The 16,747-nt window shown below is 41.4% G+C and overlaps 1 protein-coding gene across 1 annotated transcript in view; it reads right to left on the bottom strand.

The window, feature by feature from the left end:
• Positions 1-8,057, bottom strand: part of glipr2 (GLI pathogenesis-related 2) — a 32,596-nt gene extending 24,539 nt beyond the window's left edge. Inside the window, exon 1 of the mRNA XM_024381619.2 lies at positions 7,922-8,057. Coding sequence (XP_024237387.2) covers positions 7,922-7,940 — 19 coding nt within the window. The 5' untranslated portion in view covers positions 7,941-8,057. The remainder of the gene's footprint in view (positions 1-7,921) is intronic.
• Positions 8,058-16,747: the final 8,690 nt, after the last annotated feature.

The raw sequence follows: 16,747 nt of genomic DNA, 5'->3' as shown, positions 1-16,747 counted from the left end.
CCCGGGAGGCCAGAATGCATTTCAATTAACAGGTGTTCCTTGTTAATTTGTGGAATTTCTATCCTTCTTAATGCGTTTGAGCCAATCAGTTGTGTTGTGACAAGGTAGGGGTGGTATATAGAAGATAGCCCTATTTGGTAAAAGACCAAGTCCATATTATGGCAAGAACAGCTCAAATCAACAAAGAGAAATGACAGTCCATCATTATTTTAAGACATGAAGGTCAGTCAAATCTGAAAATTTCATGAACTTTCAAAGTTCTTCAAGTGCAGTCGCAAAACCATCAAGCACTGTGATGAAACTGACTCTCATGAGGACGGCCACAGGAAAGGAAGACCTAGAGTTACCTCTGCTGCAGAGGATAAGTTCATTAGAGTTTCCAGCCTCAGAAATTGCAACCCAAATAAATGCTTCACAGAGTTCAAGTAACAGACACATCTCAACAGCAACTGTTCAGAGGAGACTGTGTGAATCAGGCCTTCATGGTCGAATTGCTGCAAAGAAACCACTACTAAAGGACACCAATAATAAGAAGAGACTTGCTTGGGCCAAGAAATACGAGCAATGGACAGTAGACCGGTGGAAATCTGTGCTTTGGTCTGATAAGTCCAAATGTGACTGTGAGACACAGAGTAGGTGAACGGATGATCTCCGCATGTGTAATTCCCACTGTGAAGTATGGAGGAGGAGGTGTGATGGTGTGGGGGTACTTTGCTGGTGACACTGTCTGTGAATAATTTAGAATTCAAGGCACACTTAACCAGCATGGCAACCACACTATTTTGCAGCGATACGCAATAACATCTGGTTTGTGCTTAGTGGAACTATCATTTGTTTTTCAACAGGACAATGACCCAAAACACACCTCCAGGCTGTGTAAGGGCTATTTGACCAAGAAGGAGAGTGATGTAGTGCTGCATCAGATGACCTGGCCTTTACAATCACCTGACCTCAACCCAATTGAGATAGTTTGGGATGAGTTGGACTGCAGAGTGAAGGAAAAACAGCCAACAAGTGCTCAGCATATGGGGGAACTCCTTCAAGACAGTTGGAAAAGCATTCCAGGTGAAGCTGGTTGAGAGAATACCAAGAGTGTGCAAAGCTGTCATAAAGGAAAAAGGTGGCTGCTTTTTGAAGAATCTAAAATCTAAAATATATTTTGATTTGTGTAACCCTTTTTTGGTTACTACATGATTCCATTTGTGTTATTTCATAGTTTTGATGTCCTCACTATTATTCTGCAATTTAGAAAATAATAAAAATTAAAAAAAAACCTTGAATGAGTAGGTGTGTCCAAACTTTTGACTGGTACTGTATATCTTAATTGATATATGGTGCTTGATTTTGGACCATATTATAGACCTAGACTCATTGATTTTTGTGATTTGTGTGACAGCCTGAGATCCCTCCAAAGTCTCTTGCTTATTGCTAGAGTGAGTCACCACTTAGCCCACCACCCTCTAGACAACCATCGGCATTCACTCACCCATATTCACACACACACACACACACACACACACACACACACACACACACACACACACACACACACACACACACACACACACACACACACACACACACACACACACACACACACACACACACACACACACACACACACACACACACACTGCCACCACCCTATACAGTAACCTTCCCTATAGTTCTGTTGCGCATTAGACTGCTTCCCCCTCAGCATCTGCCTGTCCACACGTCACTTCTCATAGTCAAAAGATTAATGCTCCTCTTCCTGTTACCCTCCTCTTAACCCTCCATGCCTCAATTAGAGTGCCTCTAGACCAGCTGATCAATTCAATTGTTGGAGAATTGCCAGAGAAATTGGATTAGCCCAGTGTTGTGGGTCTGAATGAATGGTACGAGTATTTTCTCGACTGACATGCTCTATAGTCTGGCATCATTACAGTCCCTATCTGTTTTTAGAGCTTAGTGGGCAACGTATGATTTTTTTTGAAATAAATATTTTCTAACTATCATTATTATCTACACTCTTAGAAGTAAAGGTGCTTGGAAGAACATTTTGGGTTGCCACACTGGCGGAACCTTTCCAGTTGAAAAATGTTCCTTGAGGAACCCCACTGAAAGGGTCTTCAACGAACCCCTGTGTAAAAGTTCAAACGAGAATCTTTTTGTGATGGGAGGGGTTCAATTTGGAACCTTTTTTAAATAATATATTGTAGAGGTGGCAGATTGGAGATGTGGCTTTTTGGAGGCATGGCTTTCAGATAGTTATTTTTGGTCACCCGTAAATGTCATTCCTGTTCATCATGTTAAGTTTGTACACTGCAAATTATAATGTTCCCTGAATATTTATGCATATTACATATTCTAATATAATATGAATCATACTAACATTGCTGATTACATACAGTAATAAAGTGGTAACTATTCCAACTTTGGGATTTGCACAGACTCTTGAGGAACATATACACCTATGTTAGCCTCATTGAAGCTAAAACACTGTTAGTGTTCAACCTTAACATGTGACGACAATACAACAGAACAGACGATTAGCTTAAAGCCATGCCCCTACTAAGCCACGCCTCCACTCCAGGGATCCGACAGGAACCCACTGCTACATTGAACCAATAAAGATTCCTCCAAGAATCCCTCAAATAACCGAAGGTGCAAATATGAACCATTGACTAGCAATGGTTCCTTGAGGATCTCCAGGGTTCCTCAAGTCACCACTAATCCTAAGAGTGTACCTGGATTGTTATTATTGTATTTTCATTAGCAGTAGTGGTAGAAGTAGTGGTAGTGGTTGTAGTAGTAGTGGTTGTAGTAGTAGTGGTGGTAGTAGTAGTAGTTGTAGTAGTAGTAGTAGTAGTAGTAGTAGTGGTAGAAGTAGAAGTAGTGGTGGTAGTAGTAGTAGTAGTGGTAGTGGTTGTAGTAGTGGTGGTAGAAGTAGTGATAGAAGTAGTAGTAGTAGTAGTAGTAGTAGTAGTAGTAGTGGTAGTGGTAGTAGTAATAGCAGTAGTAGTAGTAGTAGTAGTAGTGGTAATGGTTGTAGTAGTGGTAGAAGTAGAAGTAGTGGTAGTAGTAGTAGTAGTAGTAGTAGTGGTAGTGGTTGTAGTAGTGGTGGTAGAAGTAGTGATAGAAGTAGTAGTAGTGGTGGTAGTGGTAGTAGTAGTGGTAGTGGTTGTAGTAGTGGTAGACGTAGTGGTAGTGGTAATAGTAATAGCAGTAGTGGTAGAAGTAGTGGTGGTAGTAGTGGTAGTAGTAGTAGTAGTAGTGGTAGTGGTAGTAGTAATAGCAGCAGTGGTAGTAGTGGTGGTAGTAGTAGTAGTAGTGGTAGTGGTTGTAGTAGTGGTATAAGTAGTGGTGGTAGTAGTAGTAGTAGTGGTAGTGGTTGTAGTAGTGGTGGTAGAAGTAGTGATATAAGTAGTAGTAGTGGTGGTAGTGGTAGTAGTAGTGGTTGTAGTAGTGGTAGAAGTAGTGGTTGTAGTAGTGGTAGAAGTAGTGGTAGTGGTAGTGGTTGTAGTAGTGGTAGAAGTAGTGGTGGTAGTAGTAGTAGTAGTGGTAGTGGTTGTAGTAGTGGTGGTAGAAGTAGTGATATAAGTAGTAGTAGTGGTGGTAGTGGTAGTAGTAGTGGTTGTAGTAGTGGTAGAAGTAGTGGTAGTGGTAGTGGTTGTAGTAGTGGTATAAGTAGTGGTGGTAGTAGTAGTAGTAGTGGTAGTGGTTGTAGTAGTGGTGGTAGAAGTAGTGATATAAGTAGTAGTAGTGGTGGTAGTGGTAGTAGTAGTGGTTGTAGTAGTGGTAGAAGTAGTGGTTGTAGTAGTGGTAGAAGTAGTGGTAGTGGTAGTGGTTGTAGTAGTGGTAGAAGTAGTGGTGGTAGTAGTAGTAGTAGTGGTAGTGGTTGTAGTAGTGGTGGTAGAAGTAGTGATATAAGTAGTAGTAGTGGTGGTAGTGGTAGTAGTAGTGGTTGTAGTAGTGGTAGAAGTAGTGGTAGTGGTAGTGGTAGTGGTTGTAGTAGTGGTAGAAGTAGTGGTGGTAGTAGTAGTAGTGGTAGTGGTTGTGGTAGTGGTTGTAGTAGTGGTATAAGTAGTGGTGGTAGTAGTAGTAGTGGTAGTGGTTGTAGTAGTGGTGGTAGAAGTAGTGGTAGTAGTGGTAGTGGTAGTAGTAGTGGTAGTAGTAGTGTAGTAGTGGTAGTAGTAGTGGTAGTAGTAGTAGTAGCAGTCATGGTCAAGGTAGTAGTGGTAGTGGTAGCAGAAGCTGGCAGTAATAGTAGTAATAGTATCTGTAGTAGTAGTGGTAGTAGTAGTAGTAGTAGTGGTAGTGGTAGTAGTAATAGCAGCAGTGGTAGAAGTAGTGGTGGTAGTAGTAGTAATAGTAGTCATGGAAGTAGTAGTAGTAGTAGTAGTGGTAGTGGTAGTGGTAACAGCAGTGGCAGTAGTCATGGTCGTGGGGGTGGTAGTAGTAGTAGTGGTAGTGGTAGAAGTAGTAGTGGTAGAAGTAGTAGTAGTAGTAGTAGTAGTAGTAGTAGTAGTAGTAGTGGTAGTGGTAGTACTAGTGGTAGTAGTAGTGGTAGTAGTCGTGGTAGTAGTGGTAGTAGTAGTGGTAGTAGTAGTGGTAGTAGTAGTAGTAGTAGTGGTAGTGGTAGTAGTAGTGGTAGTAGTAGTGTAGTAGTGGTAGTAGTAGTGGTAGTGGTAGAAGTAGTAGTGGTAGAAGTAGTAGTAGTAGTAGTAGTAGTAGTAGTAGTAGTAGTAGTGGTAGTGGTAGTACTAGTGGTAGTAGTAGTGGTAGTAGTCGTGGTAGTAGTGGTAGTAGTAGTGGTAGTAGTAGTGGTAGTAGTAGTAGTAGTAGTGGTAGTGGTAGTAGTAGTGGTAGTAGTAGTGTAGTAGTGGTAGTAGTAGTGGTAGTAGTAGTAGTAGCAGTCATGGTCAAGGTAGTAGTGGTAGTGGTAGCAGAAGCTGGCAGGAATAGTAGTAATAGTATCTGATTTCACAAACCAACTTCCTTACTTCCATTCCGTTGAAACACAATGTCCAATAGCCAAAGATGAAAGTAACCGAACACCATTATGCTTGCCATGCGGAATCGAAGAACAAAATAAATACATGAACTTTACACGATTGTCTTTCATCTTGCAGAGTACAAGCTTTGGCTACTCGAGAGCTTCACACACCCAATATTTTGTATTTGTTTTTATTAGATGTAGTCACTGTTTTTGCCTAACATAATAATAATTTGTTTACAAAAATATTGAAGATAAAAACTTAATGACATAAGCAGTTTTAGGTTGTGCAATACCAACTGCTAATATGTGTTTGTCACTGGTATCCCGGTACTATTGTATAATTAGTATATTCTGTATTGGTAAAATATATTCTCAAGCCCTGGCAGCAAAATACACTCTTACTGCATGATTACATGATTACATGTTTAATTGAATTGATTTTCCAATTTTTGCCATGTATGTACTTTGTAATTGACTAAATGTACTCATATTTCATTTAACATGATTATTTACATATTTCTATTTAGATTTAGATTTCACTCACAGTAAATCTGAGACATGCAGTCAGTCTAAAATACATTTCCAGCAAGTATAATAGCCTCATGCAGTGCTAGAGGCGTCACTATAGACCCTGGTTCGATCCCGGGCTGTATCACAACCGGACGTGATCGGGAGTCCCATAGGGCGGCTCACAATTGGCCCAGCATCGTCGGGGTTAGGGGAGGGTTAGGCTGGGACAGGTCGTCATTGTAAATAAGAATTTGTTCTTAACTGATTACCTAGTTAAATAAAGGTTAAATTAAAAATTAAAATGCGTACCTTATTAAGGTTCCCAGTGATACACCACTTCTTCCTCTGTCTCTCTCTCTCTTTTTCTCTCTTGTTGTTTCACTGATCTCTCCCTCTCTCTCTGTCATTGCTGTGTGTGGTGATAGCGCAGTCCTATATGTACAGCAGGACAACCCATCCTCCATTCCATCGAAGGAGAGATTCCATATAAGAGATATCGGCATTTACCAATAAATTAATACAAAAGAACACACACACACACACACGCTAGATGCATACACGCACATAATTGAATTGCTCATCTATTTAAACTGTACAACATCCCAAGAATAAATCTGCCTTCATTCTCCTTCATACAAGCTCTAACCTGCAGCATGAGTTCTATGCTGTTTCTTGTCTGTGTTGTCACTCTTACAATAGGAATTCCATCTCACTGACGATTATGTTGATAATGTTCTAGCTTGGTGATGGAAAACTTACTATAAACTGTCATTGTAGGAATCTGGAAAAGCAACACATTACCATGTATAGCTGCATAGCTGAATATTTATAACGTAATCTTAACTAGCTATTGGTCATTTTAATTTTGGTGTGACTGACAGAAAACAACCTAATAACTGAGTGCATTTATACAGCCCTTTTCCAGATACTCAAAGTGCTGGTAGGGGGAAATTCACCTCTTCCACCACCAATGTGTAGCACCCTAAGGTGATGCACGGCTACAATTTGTGCCAGAACTCTCACAGCACTTAAGCTATCAGGTGGAGAGGTGAGGAGAGGTATATTCCAATTGGGAATCAAGGGGATGATTAGTTGGCCATGATGGAAATGGGTCCGGTTCGGGAATTTAGCGAGGACACCAGGGTTAACATCCCTAATCTTGCGATAAGTGCAATGTTTTTTTTATGACCACAGAGAGTCAGTACACTCGTTTAATGTCCCATTCGAAAGGTGGGTGAAACAAAACACAACACAACAACACAACCACACCGACAAACAAACACTACCACAGAAACAAACAGTACAACCATACAGTGAACAACAGTTAAGAAACGAAACAATGCCCTATTATTTGTGCCAGAACGGAGAGGTGAGGAGTGATACAGTATATTCCAGAGTAAAGTGCTTGGAATTGACACCAATCTCTTCAATGTGGTCAACCAAGTATGGGGAAATGTGTGCACGGTATTATGTTTAAGGAAGTGCTTTGTGAGCGTGCACACCAAGAACACTTTACATTCATCAAACTACTAACATATAAAACCAACAACCAATGGAAATTATAGTACGCCTTTAAAATACATGCCCAAAGTCATTTCTAACCATGTCACTGGTCTGTCCATAATGCTTACAAGGTAAGTAGACAAATAAGAAACGTTGTAATTTGGGTGAATGTGCAATGGTATGTAACTGTGTTTGGGTTTGTTTTGTGTGTTCCATGTTGTACATTTCTATAAAAAATTTCACTACCATCGATCTATACAGGATCTAACAACTTCCTGACAGGAAACAGGAAATGAGTGACTCAAATTTGTAATAGCGCATCTCTTTATGCAGACTTAAGATTATATTTGACTTATGTTATCTGGTACACTCAAGGCTTACTATCTAGGTTAACATGGGTGCATAACAGTGGCATAAAGCCTTTGGTGAATTTCACATTGAAATGTTAAGCTTATATACACCAGATTTACCATCTCTGACTCACTGGGATGTTAACTCATCGACCCAGAGTGAAACTCAGACTGTTGTGAATATGGATATCAGTTTTGATCTGCCATCAGTTTTTAATCTGGCATCTAACATCAACCAGACATTCCTTCAACGAGGTTATACCTTGAAGGAATTATATTTTTCTTGGAACTGCCACACACACAGTAAATAAGTTACAGATGAACGATTCCAGGGAAAAGATGTTGTTTGAGACAGCCCTAGGGGTGTTTTTAATGTTCCTGTATTGTTAATACAGTAGTTTATCACACCCTGTCATACCGGTTACATTTGTGTGTTTGTGGTTGTGTGTGTGTGTGTGTGTGTGTGTGTGTGTGTGTGTGTGTGTGTGTGTGTGTGTGTGTGTGTGTGTGTGTGTGTGTGTATAAATGCTGATGTAGAAGTAATTCATATCTGCAAGGTGTGTTGGAGACCTCTCACCTGCAAATCGGAGAGCCATGTTGACACTGAAGCCTCAGCTTGGTCCTTTTGGGTGGGAGTAAAGTGTAGCGAAGTATATTCAGATTTCTTTTGCACCCTACATCTAGAGAGTACACTCTTCTGACACACAGGAAGGAAGCTGTGTCACCACTTGCGAACGTTCCTCTATTGTTCATAGCAACACACCGCAAAATGTGAACAAGAAAACAACACACACGTTAGTCAATGATACTTCTGATTCTGTTGTGACAGAGTGGCCTATTGAGATGTGATGCTGTCCGGCGTATTCAATCTAAACCCCTAACCAGGTTTACAGGAAAAATGAAAGAATAATCATTCCTGTCCAAACATCCTTTTATTGAGTTCATGATTTTCATTAATGTGCGTTCTTACAGAAAAAGGGAATTGTTTATAATGAAAATCTGGTTACCAGTTTTGGTCATGGAATTGAATAAATGGGAGAGAGTGCCAACTTAACCAATGCAAAATCCAGTAAAAATGTTCATTGAAATGGCGGATTTACACAAAAATCTATTCTTAAGTACAGTACTGGTACCTGTGCCATTAATTACAGCAGAAGGAAGGGGTCTTTTTACAAATACAATGCAGATTTACAGTAAAAATGTTATCCACTGTAGAGATAATACTGTATGCCAAGCCACCCTGTATGCAATCTGTATGCAATCTGTATACCTATCTCTGAGAAGGTGCTATTCACGTATAACATAAACGTCTAGTTAACTCTAGCCTTAACCCTTTACTCCTAACCCTAACCTTACCCTAACATTAACCCATAACCCTAACCTTAACCCTACTAAGCTAGCATATGGAATTATTGTAAGATGATCATAACAAGGGTCATTTAGATATTAAATATAAAATGGTATAGAATCAGCTTGCTGTTGAAGACACTTGGACCTTATTTTTTGATATTTTCAGTGGTATTGTTAACAAACACACCCCATAAAGAAAATGAGAATTAAAAACAAGTTCAGCCCCTGGTTTGACCGTGATCTTGCAGATTTACTCCACCTCATGAATTGTATTTGGCTAAAGGCTCGGCACACGCATACTGGCTCTCGTTCAGGCAAATGAGAAATAAGTGCACTCAGGCTATCCGGAAGGTAGTTACTTTAAGTGGCAGTTCTCTCTCTGTGGGTCTAACCCCAAGAAGTTCTGGAAAACGGTTAAAGACCAGGAGAATAAACCATCCTCCTCATCAGCTGCCCATGTCCCTTAAAGTTGATGATGTGGTTGTTACTGACAAGAAGCACATGGCTGAGCTCTTTAATCACCAGTTCATTAAATCAGGATTCCTATTTGACTCAGCCATGCCTCCTTGCCCTTCCAACATTTCCTAATTTCCCACCCCTTCTGATGCGACTATCCCAGATGCTTCTCCCTCTTTTTCCCCTGCCTCACAACAATGTTTCTCCCTGCAGGCAGTCACTGAGTCCGAGGTGCTAAAGGAGCTCCTGAAACTTGACCCCAAAAAAACATCTGGGTCAGATGGTTTAGACCCTTTCTTCTTTAAGGTTGCTGCCCCTATCATCACCAAGGGGAAGATCAAGCTGATGCTAATTGTTATAGGCCTATTTCTATTTTGCCCTGTTTATCAAAAGTGTTGGAAAAACTTGTCAACAATCAACTGACTGGCTTTCTTGATGTCTATAGAATTTTCCGCTCAGATTATGGATGTGTCACTGCAACCTTAAATGTCCTCAATGCTGCTATTTTTGTTGACTTGGCCAAAACTTTTGATACGCTAGACCATTCCATTCTTGTGGGCCGGCTACGGAGTATTGGTGTCTCTGAGTGGTCTTTGGCCTGGTTTGCTAACTACCTGCAGTGTATAAAGTCAGAAAATCTGCTGTCTCAGCCATTGCCTGTCACCAAGGAAGTAACCCAAGGTTCAACCCTAGGCCCCATGCTCTTCTCAATTTACAACAACAAGATAGCTCAAGCAGTAGGAAGCTCTCTTATCCATTTATATGCAGATGATACATAGTCTTATACTCAGCTGGCCCCTCCCCGGATATTGTGTTAAATGCTCTACAACAAAGCTTTCTTAGTGTCCTGCAGGCTAAAGTTAAATCTAGACTTGGTTTCCTCTATCATAATCATTCCTCTTTCACCCCAGCTGCCAAACTAACCCTGATTCAGATGATCCTACCCATGTTAGATTACGGAGACGTAATGTATAGATTGGCAGGTAAGTGTGCTCTCGAGCGGCTAGATGTTCTTTACCATTCGGACATCAGATTTGCCACCAATGCTCCTTATTGGACACATCACTGCACTCTATACTCCTCTGTAAACTGGTCATCTCTGTATACCCGTCACAAGACCCACTGGCTGATGCTTATTTATAAAACCCTCTTAGGCCTCACTCTCCCCTATCTGAGATATCTACTGCAGCCCTCATCCTACACATACAACACCTGTTCTGCCAGTCACATTCTGTTAAAGGTCCTGAAAGCACACACATCCCTGGGTCGCTCGTCTTTTCAGATCGCCTCAGCTAACGAAACAGGCTGCATCAAACACTCAAACTGGACAGTTTTATCTCAATCTCTTCATTCAAAGACAATCATGGACACTCTTACTGACAGTTGTGGCTGTTTTGCATGGTGTTTTGTTGTCTCTACCTCTACCTCTGCCCTTTGTGCTGTTGTCTTTGCCCAATGATGTTTGTACCATGTTTTGTGCTACTACCATGTTGTTGTCATGTTTTGTTGCTACCATGCTGTGTTGTCATGTGTTGCTGCCTTGCTATTTTGTTGTCTTAGGTCTCTCTTTATGTAGTCATCAAAAAGAAAGGAGGACCAAGGCCCTCTCATATAATTGATTAAAATGCCTTTATTAGTATGGCATGTTCAATAGAAACACAGTTTTTGTTTTAAACCGACGTGTTTCAGCTGCATGGCCTTCGTCAGGGAGTACAAAAAAAAAGGAATACAATGTTTTTTATTTTTTTTAATTTAACCAGGCAAGTCAGTTAAGAACACATTCTTATTTTCAATGACAGCCTGGGAACAGTGGGTTAACTGCCTGTTCATGGGCAGAACGACAGATTTGTACCTTGTCAGCTCAGGGGTTTGAACTCACAACCTTCCGGTTACTAGTCCATCGCTATAACCACTAGGCTACCCTGCCATCCTCTTTTGAACAGCTTTTCAATTAGCCCTAATTGGAAGAGGGAGTGGTTACACAATTGATTGGACACACCTGGTAAGCAATACTATACACATTAAAAGGTGAAATACTGTAGCTATGTTATCATAAAAATACAACTCCAAACTAGAAGTATCAGAACACTAAAAGGTAGTTCTAACCTTAAATATGACTGGGAGAAGTGTCAAGAATAAGAAAGCTATATATTCCATAGTACACTAGAACACAGCAAAACATGAACAACAGTCTAACCATAGCTGAGGGCAATTGAGCAAAATGTCCACTAGATGACAGCAAATGGACCAATCACAACCCTACAGGAAGGGTGAGAAATCCATATATTCATTTAAACCAGGGTATTTAGTGGCCTGTAGTTTGTAAATCCATATCTTCATTTAAACCAGGGGGAAAAAAGTGGTCTTGGGCTTAAAAGGTGTTTTATAGGGAACAGAAACTGCCTGACCTGAGACACTGGCGTCTGTAGTTGGAGAGATGTTTTGTTTGTACCAGGCCTTCAGATGTAGATTCCTGTAGAAACTAAATAGGTCAATCTTTGTATTAAATTCATTAGTTGAATATGTAGGGGCAAAGGACAGTCCTTTAGACAATACCCTTATGTAATCATCAGAAAGGGGTTCTCCAGAAATGTTGATCACAGCCTTGTTCTGGTCCTGCTCCGTGTGGTTAGATAGTCTTGATTTCTTCCTCCCCCTCTGGGTTGGCCTCTTCCGCGTCCTCTCCTGTTGTTGTGGAACCTGCGTTACTCCTCTTCCTGATCCCTTCTTGGGAGGAGCTGGCCTCTGAGCATCTGGGGTGATCCTCATCGTCACTGCTTGTAAAGTTGAAAGAAACAGCGTTCAGGGCTACAGCGTTCAGGTCCTGAAAGATGCAGGTATAAGGGCTGGATTACTTGACAGAGAGAACTTGTTGCGAAGGGGAGTGCCTCGTGATACATCGGAGAGAGTGTATTTTGTTACAAAATACAGCACTGAAGCAGAGAGCATTAAAATAATCATTAAAAATAATTGGGGAATCATCCAAAGTGATACGCTACTACGCCAAGTCTTTCCTGAGCCACCAGTCATAAGCTTTAAGAGATGTCCTAACCTAAATGACAATTTAGTCCACAGTTATCTTCCGGGTGACTCTCAAAAAACTTGTCTTGACCACAAACCCAGGGGCTCTTTTAAATGTAACCATGGCAACCATTGCAGTAATATTGCTCAGAAGAAGTATTTTGTTGACACAGCGTCCTAAATGGAGTATTACGTCAAGCATTTCATTAACTGTAAAACCACTTGTCATCTACAGATTGGAATGTCCACAGTGCAAGGTGTTCTACATTGGACGGGCAAAGAGACGCCTTCAAGACCGCTTAGCGGAACACAAGTATGCCATACGGGTAGGCAATGAAGACTACCCCATGGCAAGGCACTACAAGTCCCTACACCATGGCAACCCTGACTCCCTACAAGCTATGGGTATTGATCATATTCCGGCCGCTATTAGAAAAGGGGACCGTCTTAAACAGTTAAACCAAAGGGAAAGTTTTGGGATTTACAAACTACAGGCCACTAAATACTCTGGTTTAATTAAGATATGGATTTACAAACTACAGGCCACTAAATACCCTGGTTTAATGAAGATATGGATTTACAAACTACAGGCCACTAAATACCCTGGTTTAATGAAGATATAGATTTACAAACTACAGGCCACTAAATACCCTGGTTTAAATTAAGATATGGATTTACAGACTACAGGCCACTAAATACCCTGGTTTAAATTAAGATATGGATTTACAGACTACAGGCCACTAAATACCCTGGTTTAAATGAAGATATGGATTTACCCTGGTTTAAATGAAGATATGGATTTCTCACCCTTCCTGTACCCTGGTTTAAATGAAGATATGGATTTCTCACCCTTCCTGATGTGATGGTCCATTTGCTGTCATCTAGTGGACATTTTGCTCAATTGCCCTCAGCTATGGTTAGACTGTTGTTCATGTTTTGCTGTGTTCTAGTGTACTATGGAATATATAGCTTTCTTATTCTTGACACTTCTCCCAGTCATATTTAAGGTTAGAACTACCTTTTAGTGTTCTGATACTTCTAGTTTGGAGTTGTATTTTTATGATAACATAGCTACAGTATTTCACCTTTTAATGTGTATAGTATTGCTTACTAGGTGTGTCCAATCAATTGTGTAACCACTCCCTCTTCCAATTAGGGCTAATTGAAAAGCTGTTCAAAAGAGGACATTGTATTCCTTTTTTTGTTCTCCCTGACGAAGGCCATGCAGCCGAAACGCGTCGGTTTAAAACAAAAACTTTGTTTCTATTGAACATGCCATACTAATAAAGGCATTTTAATCAATTATATGTAGAGTGCCTTGGTCTTCCTTTCTTTTTGATGACCAATTTATCCCTTTTACCGAAGAGCACCTTCTATCTACCAAAATGTACTATTGTGTACCTTTAGTTTGGCTTCCCTTGCTCCTCTTTCTCTTTATGTAGTGTTGTGTTGTCTCTCTTGTCGTGATGTGTGTTTTGTCCTATGTTTATAATACATTTTTTATTTTTAATCCCAGCCCCCCTCCCCGCAGGAGGCCTTTTGCCTTTTGGTAGGCCGTCATTCTAAATAAGAATTTGTTCTTAACTGACTTGCCTAGTTAAATAAAGGGTAAATCCATTTTTGAACCCCTTTTGGTGTCAACAAATATATATTTAAAAAATATTTGATGAAAGAAAATGTGTACACTCAGTGTATACTTCCATTCATTTTTTAAAACTGGTACTGGGCTACATTCAGACCAGTTCTGTGAGGCTTCTGGGTGTCGAGCAATGTACATGTTCATGAGAGTCTCACCTTTCCATACAGTGGTCATTTTAGTGTGTAGCCCAAACTGTCCGAACACTACAGACTTCAGTTGGCAAATCGGCATTAGAGCAGAACGGAGAACACCATTGTGTTCGTGAGAGTCTCATCCTTCCATAGAGGGGTCATAACACATTGCAGGCCAAACTGTTCAGACGCTACAGATGTTTTCGTAAGAAGACAGGTTTTCACCTCAGATGCGGAAGGCTGACATCGGTGGATGAGGTGGATTGAGTTGCAGCCCATGCAAAAAAACATATCTCTAGTTTAAAACAGACAGATTTATTATTTTTTATTATTTACATTTTATTATGCAGGTGGTGGAACTCAGCGATGAGGGCTGGGTCCAGGATGTTCCAAGCGGGGACCTAGCACCCCTCCTCTGGGCCATAACCATCCCAGTCAACCAGGTACTGGAATCCCCTGCCCCGAAGTCGAGCACTCAGGAGGCGCCTCACCGGGTAAGCTGGATGTCCGTCAATGAGACGGGGGAGAGGGGTGGGCCTGGAAACAGGAGACAAAGGGCTGTGAGACAGAGGTTTAATCCTGGACACATGAAAAGTGGCATGTATACAGAGGCTAAGAATCTTAGCGATGTGGAAAGGGCTGATAAAACAGGGGGAAAGTTTATGGGACTCCACCCGGATGGGCAGATCCCGAGTGTACAGCCATACCCTCTGCCGAAGACAGTAGCGGGGAACAGTGGTCCGGTGGCGGTCCGCCTGTCGCCGATACCTGGAGGTAGTCTTGAGAAGAGCAGTTTGCTGAGCACACACACAGTGCGGGCGGTGACGAATGCAGAGACGTCAGGAACCATGGTGGGCCACAAAAAATGTTGTCGTACAAAGGTGTCGTGTCTTTGGCTATGCCGGATTAAGTAATATGACATGCTATTCTACAAAATGATTTCTCCGTAATTACTATTACCTGATTGAGATAATCATGTAAATGTAATTAACTAGAAAGAATATTTATAGAGCTGTTATCTTCCGAATAAACTCTTAAAGATCTAGTAATATTTTACATCAATAGCAGTCAACATTAATCTTCATCTTAATTCAGTCTCATCTGAAAGTTGTAAATTCTTGGTTATCTGCACGAACCCTGGCTTACAATTTGAATCAGCAATACAAAATTGGGTTTAATCATTTATTTACTAAATACCTAACTAATCACACAGAATTACACATACACATAATTAAATCATAACTTGATTACAAATTACTTCATAAAGGGAAACGTCCCTGGCGGGCAGAACAGATATGACGGCTTGTTACCCAAAAGAAAAGGGCAGGGTTTGAGTGAAGGAGCGGGAAGACTGAGGAACAAAGGCCAAAGCTGTGCTATCGTAAATACAGTATTTTATGTATTCTAAATTACCACCCATTTGGAAAAGGAAAATGCAATAAATATTTACTCTGAGCTGCGCTTCGGTAGGTTGATGGTAAATGGAAGGCCATGTTGCCCAAACGAGTCCTTTGAAGAATGTCTCTGGTGGTCAATTGTTCCTTCCTAACCCTTGTTTGCATCTGCTGTTGCTAACTCAACGGCTAGGAGGTATCACTTCTGCAGTGAATAAGAGTTCAATGTTCATACCATTCGCAACCAAAGCTCACGCTGATGTTGCATTCGTTCTGTAGTTATTATCTGAACCATTCTGACATAGGACCGTCGTCCTACATCCTCGGAACAGGAGGTTATATTGTCGTCAAGGGCTTATATAGGAAGGGAGAGGAGGGCGTGTTTGAAAAGTTTTATAGCCCATGTCCCTTCCCAGGGGCGGGCCACTGATTGAGCAGACCTATCTTATGAAGACCCAAATCTCACATTTTAGAAGCTAAAATCACATTTCATCCCATCACAAATAATTTCATATTCAAACATTTAAATTGAACAACAATTCCATGTGAATCCGATAACTCTGATGTTTAGACTTTCCACTGTAGGGTTTGTCATCTTATCATTGATGAGAATGTCTCAGATGACAACCGAACTGACATCATATTCATTAAGTACCACTGCATATGTTCAATTGTTCGGATTACCATAATATAGTTCATTTCCCCCCACCTACTGATGTTCCCAGAATCTATATGTTAACCAAGGGTTTTGAAAATGTAACCTCAGTAGGGTAGAGAGAGGGAAAAGGGGGGAAGAGGTATTTATGACTGTCATAAACCAAGGCAAACGTCATGACAAAGGCAAGGGTCCGACGGGAGCCAGGATGGCAGGCAAGTCTGGGGGAATGAGCCCATTCCAGGACCGGGGTACAGGCAGAGTCCAGGACAAACATCTGGTTAGGTCCAACTTCGAGAAGATTGTAGCCCCCAGAGAGGCTCAAAAACCGAGGAGATGAGTGGTAGCGGGTATTGTTTTAAACCGTGATACCATTAAGGCCCTGGCAGTTGATACACGGGTGCAGGGTTTTGTCCTTCTCCACAAAGAACCCTGCGCTGTCGGGGGAGACAGATGGACGGATACACCCTGCAGCCAGGGAGTCCCCAATGTACCCTTCCATCGCCTTGGTCTCCGGACCCGACTGGGAATAAAGCCACCCCCCTGAGGTGGTGTAGTACCCGGGAGAAGGTCGATAATGCAGTCATAGGGCCGATGCGGAGGAAGCGCTGTGGTCCGGGCCTTGTTGAAAACCTCCTGGAGATCCTGGTACTCCGTGGGAACAGCGGAGAGGGCGGAAGCTTTGCCAAGCCCGCAGGAAGATGTCCTGTGCCGACTTCAGACATGGAGCGTGGCAGAACTTGCTCCAACCCGAGAT

This window comes from Oncorhynchus tshawytscha, linkage group LG20 (genome assembly GCF_018296145.1).
Source record: "Oncorhynchus tshawytscha isolate Ot180627B linkage group LG20, Otsh_v2.0, whole genome shotgun sequence".
NCBI lineage: Eukaryota > Metazoa > Chordata > Actinopteri > Salmoniformes > Salmonidae > Oncorhynchus > Oncorhynchus tshawytscha.
This window is presented reverse-complemented; position numbering and strand designations above follow the sequence as displayed.